General features: G+C 38.6%; 1 protein-coding gene across 1 annotated transcript in view; it reads right to left on the minus strand.

Annotated features, from left to right (window-relative positions):
• LOC142977493 (lissencephaly-1 homolog) overlaps positions 1 to 15,050 on the minus strand; it is a 30,160-nt gene that overhangs the window by 10,645 nt on the left and 4,465 nt on the right. The window contains exon 3 of the mRNA XM_076121396.1: positions 4,601 to 4,754. Within this exon, the coding sequence (XP_075977511.1) occupies positions 4,601 to 4,754 (154 nt within the window). The remainder of the gene's footprint in view (positions 1 to 4,600; positions 4,755 to 15,050) is intronic.

Here is a 15,050-nt window from a genome sequence, read left to right on the forward strand (position 1 = left end):
GTGATACATCGATGCCCAAAGTCAGGCCGGGTAGGCGAGGCTCGGTGTATTGGTGGTCGGACGAGATAGCGCAATTGCGTGCTGCGTGTCTGAGCAGCCGACGTCGGTTTCAAAGAACGCGTAGAAGACGGCGAGCCACTGCTGAGGACGTTGCAGTTGCCTACGCAGTTTACAGAGATGCTGCAAAGACACTGCAGCGTGCTATTGCAGATGCTAAGGCTCGGTCCTGGAGCGAGCTCATAGAAGATCTGGACAGAGATCCATGGGGGCGCCCTTACAAAATAGTTTTGGGCAAATTGAGACCATGGGTGCCTCCGTTGTCGACAACCTTGGACCCGGAATTTTTGGAAAGGATAGTTGATACCCTATTTCCAAACGTGGAAGATAGACATATAAACTTTTCAACCCAGCTAGAAGAGCAAGATTGGACAAATGCTTTCGAGGTGTCAGAGTGTGAGCTAGAAAAAGCCGTGCGTCGGCTGGCGGCCCGCAACACCGCCCCGGGTCCTGACGGTATACCAGGACGGGCATGGGTGTTGGCTATGCCAATTATGGGGAACCGGCTAAGGAGACTGTTTACCAACTGCCTCCGGTTTGGCGTGTTCCCTAATAGTTGGAAGATCGCAAGATTAGTCCTTTTGAAAAAGGAAGGCAGGCCTGCTGATTCTCCATCTGCGTTCCGACCAGTGTGTCTGCTGGACGAAGTAGGTAAACTCTTTGAGAGAATCATTGCTTCCCGACTCAACGAGCATTTGTCGTGTGTGGGTCCCGATCTTTCGGATAGCCAATTTGGATTCCGGCGGGGAAGGTCCACCGTAGATGCCATCCGACGCGTTCGTTCCTTGTCAGAAACCACTGTTCGAGAAGGGGGAGTGGCAATGGCTATAAGCCTTGACATTGTCAATGCTTTTAACTCCCTCCCCTGGTCATCGATTCGGGAAGCATTAGTTTACCATAACGTCCCTCAATACCTCAGGGTCATCATCGGAGTTTATCTGCGTGATAGATGCATCAGATATACTGGGCGGTGCGGGGCTGAGATCCAACGGGAAATCACTTGTGGGGTTCCTCAAGGATCTGTGTTGGGGCCTCTGCTTTGGAACCTTGCCTACGATGCCGTATTGAGAATCGATCTTCCCCCTGGGGTGAGTGTCGTCTGTTACGCGGATGATACTCTAGTACTGATTCAGGGGAAAGGTTATCACGATACTAGGAGACTGGCTGAAATTGGGGTGGCACAAGTTGTAGAAAAAGTCCACTCGCTGGGCCTGCAGGTAGCGCCCCATAAGACTGAAGCCTTATGGTTCCACAATCTTCGCGGAGGAGTTAACCCACCCAATTCTTATATACGAGTCGGTGAAGTCGATGTCCAGGTTGGACAATCTATGAAATATCTAGGTCTCATTCTGGATAGTCGCTGGAGGTTCGGTGAGCATTTCGGGCAATTGATACCGCGGGTGCGTAGAGTAGCTGGTGCTCTACATCGGCTGCTGCCTAATCTTGGGGGACCACGGGAGGAAGTCCGTCGTCTTTACGCAGGTGTCGTCCGATCCATGGCGCTCTACGGGGCTCCGATCTGGGCCCAAGATTTATGTGGTGCCTCCCGTTCCAGAGCTTTGCTCAATAGCCTACAGCGGGTGATGGCCATTCGGATCGCGCGAGGTTATCGAACAATTTCGTTTGAGGCGGCGACAGTGCTGGCTGGTTTTCCACCATTCGACATTTTAGCGGATATGGACGCGAGGGTGTACGATCAAATCCGCAATGATCGGGAAGAAACTGGAGATGTGCAAGACAGACCACGTGAAACGCTGCGACGGACGGCGCATCGACAGGCTCTACATATTTGGCACACGAGACTTAATGAACCACGTTGTTCACGTCAACGTGCTGTCGCGGCAGTTTTACCCAATTTTGAATCGTGGGTTCGTCGTCGGCACGGTTGCATCACCTTTCGATTGACTCAGGTGCTCACCGGGCATGGATGTTTTGGGGAGTACCTGAGTCGGATCGGGAGAGAAGAATCAGCACGATGTCACCATTGTTCTAGTGTCTGTGATTCTGCTCAACATACACTTGAGGTGTGTCCGGCATGGGCGTCTGAACGAGCAATTTTAATTGACAAAGTTGGACAAGATTTGTCTCCGGCGGCCATAGTGGCCTCCATGTTGGCAAACAAGGAGAGTTGGGAAGCCATGGTCTCTTTTTGTGAGACGGTTATGCTCCAAAAGGAGGCAGCGGAGAGGGATCGGGAGAGATTAGATCCTGATCGGCGACGGAGGCGGCGCCGAAGCAGCGTTAATAATCGCTAGCTACGGTGCTGAACTTGGACCGTAAGAGTGTACAGTGGGGGCTGTGCACTCGGGACGCGGTCCGGGATGATGTGGTGGCAACTTTAGTAGCCAAAGATGCTACCAGCTTTAAAAAAGCAGAGGCACATAGATTTCTCCGTGTAGAACCTCTATGAGGTGAGGTGCAAATGGAAGGCACTGGTGAAGTTTTTTAGGGCCCAGGGCTTTTCCATCTCCGCACCAGATGTTCGGCTACCGGGGCGGTTTTTTAGTGGTATCACCACATAACCCAGGTTTTCCCCCCCAGGAAAATTGGGTATCCGAAGGGATTTTTCCCCCCGCAAAAAAAAAAAAAAAAAAAAAAAAAAAAAAAAAAAAAAAAAAAAGTGCAAGTCTTTATGACCAAAATTGTTAGCCATGCGAAATATCTGCTTTGGACTCTACTGGGTCAATTTTAATAATGACATTGTTAGTATTGACAGTATTATTATTCTATTATAGTACCTAGTATTGTTATTATTAGCTGGCATGTCAAATAGTCCCGAAAGAAAAATACATGGATTAAATACACCCCATATTTTTTGTAAATGTATAGTAACTGTATTGATTAGAGTTACACTTTAGTATTATTAGGACGGGGAAAAAGTCTTTTCGCATTATAGTATGTATGAACTTGTAATAAAATCTTTTTGGCTTCAGGAATCACAAAGGAGTACACGTTTCATTAGCTTTCTTTCAGTGAGATCGTGAGGTACCCAAATATCGAGCTTTTTTGTGTAGAGAAAAGATTTTATTACAGTTCATACATACTCTAATGCGAAAAGACTTTTTCCCCGACCTAATATATTACAGGTTTTAATAATTATATGTTGAAATAAAGCATCTTATCAGTCTGATATAAAATATATTATGTTATAAGATTGTTTATCTTTCAAATTGTAGTAACTCCCACGCGGAATAAATTGTGGCAGTGTCGTACTACATTCTATTCATAACGATAATTATCAGCTGTCATCCGCGGCTTTACTCACGGAGGTTTTGAGAGAAGTAGGTACATTAATATATCTTTTCCAATGAGGTAGAACATAATTTGTACACCTGTATCGGGTGCAAGGGACAAACTTGTATACATTCAGATGTAATGTAGATAACAGACTTGTTATCAGATTTTCCACGTTTAAGTATATCCTACAATAATAATCACATGGTTACGAAACGTTTTTAATTTAAACAGGTGTGCAATGGCCCTGAGTTTAATTTTACTCAATAGGCTATCTAAGACACACATAACACCAGACTTGCAAAATATTTATTAAATAAAACATAAACATTCCTATCTATTAGTAGAGCAAGGTTCAAGATGAAAACAGAGCAGTGACCCGATTACCATCACCTTGAGTGAGTTTTATTTGTTTAGATAGTTGGCATTATTCCTGGAGTGATAGTCAATGGATAAAACGTGTCACGTCGATTAGTTAGAGCGTTGCGTCGCGGCCGGCAACTCAGCATCGACCGCCCGCCCAAGAAAATCGCTCAGAGCGACCTAGAAACGTCCAACAAACAGATCGATGGAGTACACTGCTCCGATCGTGCTCAGATGTCGTTACAAATTCTTGTTGTACACGTTTTTGCCATCATGCGTTTAACTCTTAGCAGTTTAGCAATATCTGACCATTGAAACACCTGAGAAACAAATGGCTTCTCTCTCAATTATGTAACATATTGCGTACACGGGGGACACTAATAGGCGTCATCATCTTTTGTGCTTACAATCGATTACGTGTAATCAATTATAGAAAGTGTTACACAAGACTTTACTGCAACACGTTAATTTGATAACCGATGTTGTTATTGTTGTGTTCGCAAACTGAAGCACAGCTTAGCTTAGCCTACTACGGAACTCTGTCTTGAGTAGAAACATTTTGATAATACATAACATGGATATTGAAAGTAAAAGCGATAATTTGAATCGTTTTGATGGGCCATTAACTATAATGAATGTTCATCAAATCTCTCAGGTATTCATAAAGATTTACAGTGCAGTTTGTATACTGGCTACGATTTGCCCAAATTTTCTACTATATGCTACACAATAAAGAAACATTATGACGAAGAACACGTCATTTTAATAAATAAGTATACACTTTTTTGGTGAAGACATGTCACATTTATTATTCTCATTTACCATTAACAATGGAGGACAACAACATGATTGTGTATATTTTGAGATTGTCGTTTTTAAAATCATATCCCCAATTTAAACAAACTTCTGACATCCTAGGGGAAAAATTCTTGCAGTCATACGGTACCTTTTTCTGCAGTCTGATGACCGAGGTCCATTTCTTCTCCAGGAGGCCGCCGAACTTGCGATCCATCTCGCCGGTCATGTCGGCCTCCTTCTTGAACGCTTCCAGCGCGTCCGTGTAGCCATTGCTACCTAAATAGTCGGCGATCGCTTTGTTCCTGCAACAACAGAAAACATTGATTACAGAATCTATCAGTAAACTTTGATCTCTTCTGTTGTGTGCAATACGGACTTGTAATTGGTTTCAACGGTCTATAAGAAAAAAGCTAGAAATTTTTTACGGTGTTCAACAACACCAAAGATCCCACCAAGAAATATCTTCTAGTTATGTAATAAAACCTAGAGCTGCCTTCCTCATATGGATAGATGTGTTTGGATTTTTTTTTAACTCTATGTACTTCGCCGCACAATTGCTTCACATAGCATATTTCAAATATATTCCCAGGTTCGCATAGAATATAGTAATTTTTACTAATTAATAACACGTGAGTTCCGTAACAAGATAACGGATGTTGTTGCTAGCATGACGCAAGTATAAGCAATACTGCGCGAAAGCAAAAAAATATGTACAAAAAAGTACAGCTGAAGATCTCAAGAACATAGGATTTCCTTAGTCACCTTTTTTAAAAAAGTTCATTTTTATTACTCGATTGTCGAAATACTTTAAAAAGATGATTGACACTGTATAGTGGCAGTATGGGCATGAAAACAAATAGTTTGTAACCACATTATCAGCCATCTCGGTACCTCATGATTGAATCAAATGAATATTATGACATACCTAAGCTAAGGATACTTTAAAATACAATGTAAATGAACTAAACTAACGTCACCATTTTAATAAACATAACTTTTCTTACGAGCTAGCTTTACCATATTTAATGCCTCGTTAACTTTTTCACCATACGATTTAAAATAAAACAAATTTGACGTCAACGACAAAAGCGGAATAGACAGGCAACCCATTAAACACATCTTGCTTTTACGGGCAGAAGACACTTAAATCGTAGTGACAATCGATTAATTTAGGATCGATATCATCAGTCTCGACTCTATTGTCTAACATTGTTCAAAGTACGGCAAACGGGAAGAGGTATTATGACAGCTGTTCAAATAATTAACGATTCAGTCAACGTTGTCACAAGGTCATTGTGCAATGTAAGAAACACTGTGAACTTGCGCAGTAATCAGTCAAAAGGAATGTTTATTTCTGTTGAACAATTACGCAGTTCATTACTGTAGTCGAATCAGCTGATGTAACTGAACAATCTCTATAATAGTACGAGAGAGTCACGTGATTTGCTTTGTAGTACCACAATTAGTAGTTGGTTTAAATTCTAAACAGGTAAATGTTTGTTTTCGATTAGTAGAAGTAGTTGTTTGTCCGTTTTATCTTATTACAATAGAAAGCGAGTTCTTGGGTGATGTTTATGTATGGTTTACGTTTGATTGTCATCGAGAATTAAAGGTTGTATAAATGTTTTGTTATCTATTTTATGGGATTTGTATTTAGATTCAATCATGGGCAGAAAAAACTTCAATACTTAATAATTTGCAAGCAAAATTACATAGTAGATAAATAAATTCTTCATTACTCAAGTTCCATCCAATGCCACAAAACTGAACACAGGTCTACTCTAGAAAAAAAAGGTTACATTTCTCAAAACTTAATAAATGCAGTTCAATCATCTATGCACGAAATCATTATTGCACAGACTTCTACTTATTTATTAAATGGCTGGTCATTTGAAAACCTACGCATATTTAGTCAGTTACTACTCCATTAGATTCAAATGGTTATCGTCGAGTTTCTAGCCCATAACCTACGGCGATACAGAGTAGTTAAAGTGAATATAAGTACAAAATGTCAAGGGAAAGGCTTTGCAGAACGCTTCAATTAGACTATTAAAGTTATAGGTCAACACGAAAGTAAGTTTTCCACGTAGGTATTAACATAAATTGCTTTAGTTATATTTCTAGAGGCGCCCATAGCCAGTTGCGCTCACCGGTCGGTAAACGATCTGTGGGTTAAGCAAACCTTGGCGCGGTCATTCTACAGATGGGTGATGGCGTCACCGTGCTTTGAAGGACACGTAAAAAGTCGGTCCCGGTTGTTGTCAATTAAGATAGTAGTCGTCGAGCCATGTCAAAGGCACCAGGGCGGCTTGAACACCATTGACACCAGGTTGACCACTAACCATACGATAAGAAGAAGATTATATTTCTATTGTGGGATGTCGAAGTTTAAGTAAGTTACAAAATACAGTAGGTACTTGAAAGAAAATAAAGAGTAGTTTTTCTATAAACAAAGCTTAAGTTACTTGCTGTTTCAGATTACACGTACAGCTGATAGTAATGATAACGGAGAATATTGTCTGTTCTGACAACGAACTTGTCCCAATTAGATAAACTGCCCTTGAATATAATGAGATAGATATCTTCTTTTATCTTTACTGGAGTTTCCTATTGGTTATCAAAATTTGACTCCGTACAGTCCGTACCTACATGTTTGAGATATATCTACAAATATTTTTCGTAACGATTTAGAAAGAACTACTATGACACATTTAGATTCAGTATCATTGAGTATTATGTCAAATATCCTACGAAATTACTTTGCTTACCTGTAAAACGGGGCTAATTTTGAAAAGGGGGGTTACTTTAAAAATGGAAAGAAATGGGCATGTTTAAGGCCAGCATAAACTATTTAAAATGCTACAATTTTAATCATAGCTATATTTAGTACTAGCTGACCCGCGCAACTTCGCTTGCGTCACCTAAGAGAATGGGTCAAAATTTTCCCCGTTTTTGTAACATTTTTCGTTGCTATTCCGCTCCTAATGACTGTAGCGTGATGTTATATAGCCTATAGCCTTCCTCGATAAATGGGCTATCTAACACTGAAAGAATTTTTCAAATCGGACCAGTAGTTCCTGAGATTAGCGCGTTCAAACAAACAAACAAACAAACAAACAAACTCTTCAGCTTTATAATATTATAGTATAGATTAAGAATGGGAAAACTGAACTCGTCGCTAGCTTTTTAAGCGAGCTATTTAGCTATTAATATCTATAATAAAAGTAACCCTAATTTTCCAAAAGTAACCCCATTTTACGGTATTTCGGTATTAGTTTTATACGGAGTCTTTTTTATTAGCGATTGCTTCGATTGGTTTGTTTGATAGACAACAAATCAATTTGACATTCAGTCATCACATGATACGGAACGTGTCTACTCAAATATGTTCAGCCAGTGATGATGTCTCAGAAAAAAACATGTTTGTAAGTACTTAAATAAAAAGATGCTGAAAAAAGAAACGATCAGGGTCGATCTATAGTTTATAATATTTTTTATTTATTACAAGTACGGGTATTTCATTTATATTGAAGCTTCATAGACAATGCTGGGTATCATAGAGGGTCTTGATATTTTGGTACCAGGTTTTTTCCTAGCTTAATAACAGTATCTGTGGTTGTAAAAATACTTCTTTGTAGAGATTCATAAATTAGATCCAATTAGAGACGGAGATTCCATCTAATCATTGTCAAGATATTTAATAGCAATAGTCTATGGCCGTCAAACACAAACACCTGCTAACTGCTAATTAATAAACTTTGACGAGTACTCACTGCTCAAGCAAAATAAGGATGAGTACGTGTACGACGCCTACTCAAACTTTCTAGGAAAGTTTAGTTCCTGCGTAGGTTCTTTACTTCTTTATATCTAACGCTAATAAATTAACATTAAGGTAAGGTTGACTGAAGATCTCTTCAATTCCTGAATCAATTTCAACGCGAGACAGTGTAATTTTTTTAAAAGCATTTTTGAAAACTAACTTGTTGCGTTGAAACCTAAAAAGAATATTCTGGCAATTGGAAATATGGCGTAATATTAATAAGTGAATGGAGCTTTTTATGTAGAGCACGAGGCTCAACACCGGCTGTTGTACGACTACATTTAATTGATTTTTACGTATAACCATTATTGTAATTTAATTAAGCTTCCTGGCTATAAAATAGAAAACGTAATTACGACTTATTTACGACACAACGCAAGTATTGTTCCAACACACCAAAAAAACGTCGCAGTTAAATATTAAAGGAAAATTATACGGACAATTAGAACAAATATAACGTGTAAGTCCACATATTACACAATTGTCATATACCTACCATAAAGTTAAATAATCATGACAAAACAGTGAGTCATGACTTCATAAACGTGTACAGTTCACATTTTGTTTTCGTCTTGTAAGAGAACATATTTGTTCAGTGAGTGTGCATGCATGAGGGAGGCCTCGGGCGGTGGACAAACTTGCTTACTTTATTTAGAAAACAGGCTTCGACTGACGCGTTTGACAATTACGTCACTCTACATGTTCTATAAACAACACATTGTATTACATTATTGCTGACTCGATAACTTCCTATCCGCGACCCGAGTGCATAATTCGATTATTGCGCTTATGCAACAGATAATCCTGAACATCAAAGCATCATTTGGAAATACTTTCTTGCAATTCAGTTTGGAATTTGGCGATAACATTAAAAAGGTAATGGTGAGCCAAGCGTTTCAACTTACGTCGGCGCTGAATGGAGTTTATTTCTTGCTTCATTAATATATCGGTCTTCGATATCAGACCGGAGAAACCGAATCAATTCCATAGACAATCAGTCTCGCGGGTGTCCCTATTGTTCGCGTGAGAGCAATCAAGTTACACCTATCGTTTATTCCGGCTAAGTGAAAAGATTAAGCGGCACGAATACCATTCATGAACAAGTGTAACATCTGTAGCATGTACCCGTCAATACAAAAGTTCTAGAAAAGTTATTTCAAGATTTACCTGGTGCATTTTAAACAGAAATGCATTGCGTAATATAATGAATGGATAACAAAGCTATTTTTGTTTTGGATGATTGATCGAAGATAAAGCTTTAAGAACAAGCACATACATAATGAGCAAACAACAGGCGCCCGCGGCAGTATAACGATTCGCCAGTGACTCCAATCTTGGATAAGTTCAGTAGCAATGTTGGGGCACAGCGAAAGTGGTTTCGTGCGTAGAGCTAGAGGCGCGGACCGATCTGGGACCGCCTGAGAAAATAACTTTCACGATACATTTCCGACGTTATTACTCCGATTGCAGGGACAAGTGGTAAGCTTGTAACTCGCGACATATTTACTACAACCACTGCAATTTATTATTGCAAAAATATTCACCTACGCATTCTTTTTACATATACGAAGCTTACAGCCGGTGAATGAACGTCTCATCTTAAGTTATCAAAACAAGCACATTAGCTAATTTGCATGGTGGTCTCATTACCATTCATATTACGTGTCATTCGATTTGTAACTCAAACAGGCGTCATTGATTGTTACAATGAATTACTTATGCCAATGCTCCGTATACGAGTATTGTCTATGCGAAGCATAAAGTATTGATATTATACAATAGCTTAGCAAGATAGTAGCAGATTCGATCGTTACCAACAAAGCGAATAATTCAGTAAAGGGTTTGAACAATTTTTGGTTTTTGTTATGATAGAACATTTAAAAGTCCTAGAGGCAGTATTTCAGTTAATTCAGACTTTCATTGCGTCATTAATAGCAGCATTTGTCCGAGCTCAACAAGCGAGACATCGAGAAAGAAAGAACATTAAAAACGTCACATAAATCGATAAACGGAATTATATATACAGCTTGTAATAATTTCAATGCAAATCATCGCACCATCATAACCATTATACATTTGTTCCTCTCTTACATTATCTCGCGCAAAAATTAAAGTATGAATATGATGGTTTCTACCTTAAAGGTGAAAAGTTTGTAGTCAAAATTGCATATAGGTACTCCATTGAGATGTTATATTTTTTAGGCCTAAGCTTGCATTTTTCAGAAGACGCAATATTATTTTTTCAATGTATAGGGGGGTAAAAGTTTAAGTTCAAGTTTGAGGGGTCGCCACCCTCGTCCCCCGGCCACCATCTTGGCTCTTGCTCAACGCATTAAAATTTGGTATTCAACATATTTGTCCACGTAAAGGTCTTCCAGCACAGGTGTTTCATACCCAAGCTGAAATACCAGAACTCGATCTTAAAACATTGCACCTGTTTGCTTGTATCACATTCCTCTGAAATAATGTCTTATGAAGCATTCGGCATAACGGAATTACAAATAATGGAAACAACGGGATGAATGTAACGAATCGGAACGATGTTAAAAGTGTAGAAGAAACGGCAGTGTTCACCATATCCGTATGAGGAGCACGTAACAAGCAATCATTTGCATACACACTCGTGACTTGAAATATAACGTGTCTAAGCTACTGTCTAACTAACGCAGACAACTTATTCTACAATTCCGTTCAGAAAATTTCGGTCAAACTTTACGCCGACACCGTAAAATAAATGCATTTTGAACAATTTCCATACATACTTCAGATTTAAAATAACGTTTGAACAGGTCTTGAAAGGCTAAAGTGACAATCGATTTTGTAATATTCAAACCAGAGCACAGTTTAACTACTGCTTTCATGCTTTACTTATGAAGTTTTTCGTGTGAAATGCTTTGAGAGCAAATGAGTAATAGCAAAAGACGTTCTTGATGACATTTTCTGGTATATTAATATTTATTAGACGTCTGCAATGGAAAGTTACTTCTATCGCTGTGGGATTAGAGTAGATAATCGTTCTCTCTTTGTGGGAATGAAGGGGAGGCCGCCCACGCGACTGGGCATATCGATCGCCCCCACTAGGCGCCGGCTACGTCAGAGCGACACTGCGTCACTGCGAATCCCTCTTCCACAAGCCTTACGAAATTAACCTCCCACGAGGTTTCGACCGTAACCAATTTTTCTTATATTTAATGAAAGGTCGCAAATAGATGATGACGGCCAACTTCGTAGAAGTGTGTAAGTACAGATATAATCAACAAATAGCGACAAGTTGAATCGACACCGCCATTGAAAAGTTTTATCCATACGCATTTATGTCATGATGAGCAAAGCTCATTAGATATATTACATAATTACATGTTTGGTAATTCACAGAGCAATGTTTTAATAAAATGAAAAGTCGGGTTATATTCACAACCCCTGCCACGGACGCTCATTTAATTTCCCAACATCACGCTCATTTTAGCGAGGGTTGCATTTGTAGTAAACAGGGGTTGAATTGAAGGCCAAATTATATACCGGGAAAACCTAAACATAATACAGGGGTGAAAATGTCATCTATATGCCACTATAGGGAGGACGTTAGAGACTATGAAAATAAATAGCAGGGCACTTATACGATATAGTGCCAAAGAAACCATACAAGAAACTTTAAACGAAATACGTACATACAAAAGTTCACATAGACAAGGAAGTTTCTACATAGTAATTTAATTACATTCGTGACCGGACACTCAAATCCTTTAGAGTAGGCAAGTGAACGCAGAGCTTAATTAGATTTAAAATTTCTCTGTGGTTCGTATTTAATTTCAAAATGTCCATTAGTGCACGATCGGAATTAATTGATGGCTCTAATAAGTTCTTTGTATGCATTTCCAAACTGGATCTATAATTCACTTTCCTGATTGTTTTGGCTATTCCTGGTCGACTTTCTTATTGATGTTTATCAATGGTTCCGGCCAACAATGATGTGAATTGAAGACCATGGAAAATCTTCAGTCGCTTTCAGTCTTACGCAAATAGTCAAAACTTTGAACCGTTTTCATATGTTTAGAAGAATATATTATAGTATAGTAGGTTTATAATGACAGTATGGCATGCACGCGGCAGAAGTAGCTTCAACCGGCCGAGGACTGCATTCCTTGCGATCCGCAACTCAGGCAAAGGCAGTTAAGCGGATGGACAACGGCTCTTGAACTTAACAATACAATGCATTCCCCATATTATCACATCAATATTGAACCTAAGTTTTATACGTTTTACTCGTAATTGTCATAATGTTAATGTTATCACACCGCGTGGAGATAATGTCAGCTTTTTAATAGCCTGTGTAAAGATTTCATACGATATGATAAAAAGTTGATACAACAATTGCCGAAATGTAAGTCGGTTAATATAATATTTGTCTAGTACAACGTTATTGTTGCCAGGAGCGTTATATTTCGTAACTATTTTATATTTAACTAACAAAGCTGATCAGTTTTGATAAAAGTTAAATGGAGGCAGCCTTCTATCACAAACATTGCACCAATCACGAGTTGACATTGATGCAGCTTCGTATCTTGAGCACTTTAATGTACGATGACTCATATCCTTCATAGACGTAATGTAGTACTTTACACTGCATTTTTATTTCTTGATGACGTCGGAAAACCAAGACTTTGCAGGAAAGTTTCTTAATAATTATTTATTTAATGCTTTTGTTTAAAGGTAAAAAGCATACAACTAGAGGGTTATATTAAAAAGTACTTATAATCACTATTAGCCTCAGTTTCATGTTGATAACATTTGATTATGTGAGATAAAAAACCGAACAGCGAAAATGGGACTTAGTAAACGAAAATGACTGTTGAAAATTCGGTCTATGTGAACGGAAAAAGTACGAAGACAATTGCTCAGTATGTCCGAATATTCCCGTACTAATGAAAAAAAAAGACCACTGTACCTATAGTAATAGATATACTTACTATGTCGTGTTCGTGACGATTAACATGACGTACGTACAAATATATCGCGTATGAGTAAACTATGGACATACAGCTAACATCGAAATCCACACTCAAGGCCAACAATACTAATTCGAGAAAAGCTGTTTATTTTAGAACAATGATTACGTAGTGAACAGCATTTGTTTATTTATCCTCGCACAGTCTTGTCAACTATTTAGTACTGAAACAATTTGAGTGATCTACATAGTAAATAAGAGCTTTCTAACTCATCGAGACACTTATGTAACGGAGATTATGATCTTGATCGATTATGGTAATAACTGGATATGACGCAAGTAGTTTTTTTCTATTTGGGTGCACAGAATGTAAGGCAACTCTGAATGCGACCTCGTTCAGTGAAGCCAACAGGAGGTCTCGTGAAGCGGGCGTTTACAGATTCTTATCATGATATAATTTGAATAATATTAATATAGCAATATTACGTTCAGTTGCATTTTGCTTTCCGCATAACCACTTTCACTGTTGTAATTGTAAGTGAATAAAAAAATGGGTTATGTAGATATTTTTTGACTATAAGTACTTACTTACATAGTTTTAACATGGTTAACAATATCAGAGGGGCGATATCATATTATATGATGTTAAGGCTGTGTCCAGCTTTCTGCTAATGTTACCTATATTTTAGTCCTAAGCACTTTTTCGTACAATAGGCAGTTCCCACTTTATTTATTTAGAAACATTATCGTATATCGTGTTTTTTTTTAAATTGGAAATATATCCACGATTTCACTTATAAACGTATCGGGTAGCAAAAAATGCCTTTGAGTATTTTAGGTTCGAGTATACGTGAAAACTGTCCATTTAGCAAAATCTGCCAGTTAGTATCTTAATTTGTGATCGTTATTTTTAATCAACAGCCGCGTTCAATGACCCCAATTCGACGCAGTAGATCCGAACCGAACGCAGCATAGACCATTAACATTATCATTGGCAAAGAGGTGTCATTACGTTTTGCACGGTATTTTTAAGTAACTTGTCTACTCAAGAATTCCGCAAATTCATGACATCTGTAATATAATTCTCTAATCATAGTTTCCATCGTAAGCCATATTCGGATAGCACGATACCGCTGTTTAGTTTTGTTAGCTTAATATAGTTAGTCTAATCCTATTTGTATAATGAAGTTACATAACATGGATATTTTTTAATTTAGACGTGTTGTTTGCACTTGTATAACAATAGCGTGTGAACAGCATGACCACATCTTTGTATAGAAGTATCGCGAATTAGATCTCAGTACGCCTTTCACTTCGTGAAGCAAGTTAAAGGGCATAAGGAGCGGTATAATATTTTAGGTCATGAGTTCACGGCCGAAATAGTTCAAAATTCAATACTTTAGGTAACTGTACCACATTAATTTTAAACTACTTATCTTAACTGCAGGTTAAAGAGATAAAACATACAGTTTATTAAGTATGTTAGTATAAAGCATTAGTAACATACATAATAAATTGCTTGCCCACAGACCAAGATTGAATATCAGCATGAAAAAATGTTCAGAGACTGCAATCATCAGCGGCGCAGGTGAGCCGTTATTCGCAATTGCAACATCAATAATCGTATAATAATGATGGGATTTCTAGGTTCACGATGAAAGCTGCGTACCAGCATTAACTCGAGGAAGGCGCCAACGGCGAGGCGGGGTCAACGACATAGCGTTATAAGAACAACTGTCACTTTCAAAGGTCGTCAGGCACGCAGGTCGACTTGGTTCCTTTGATACACCTTGTAAGGAGCGTCAAGATCCTCTGCTTATATGTGTCACACAT

The sequence above is a fragment of the Anticarsia gemmatalis genome, chromosome 13, assembly GCF_050436995.1.
Source record: "Anticarsia gemmatalis isolate Benzon Research Colony breed Stoneville strain chromosome 13, ilAntGemm2 primary, whole genome shotgun sequence".
In the NCBI taxonomy this organism is placed as follows: domain Eukaryota; kingdom Metazoa; phylum Arthropoda; class Insecta; order Lepidoptera; family Erebidae; genus Anticarsia; species Anticarsia gemmatalis.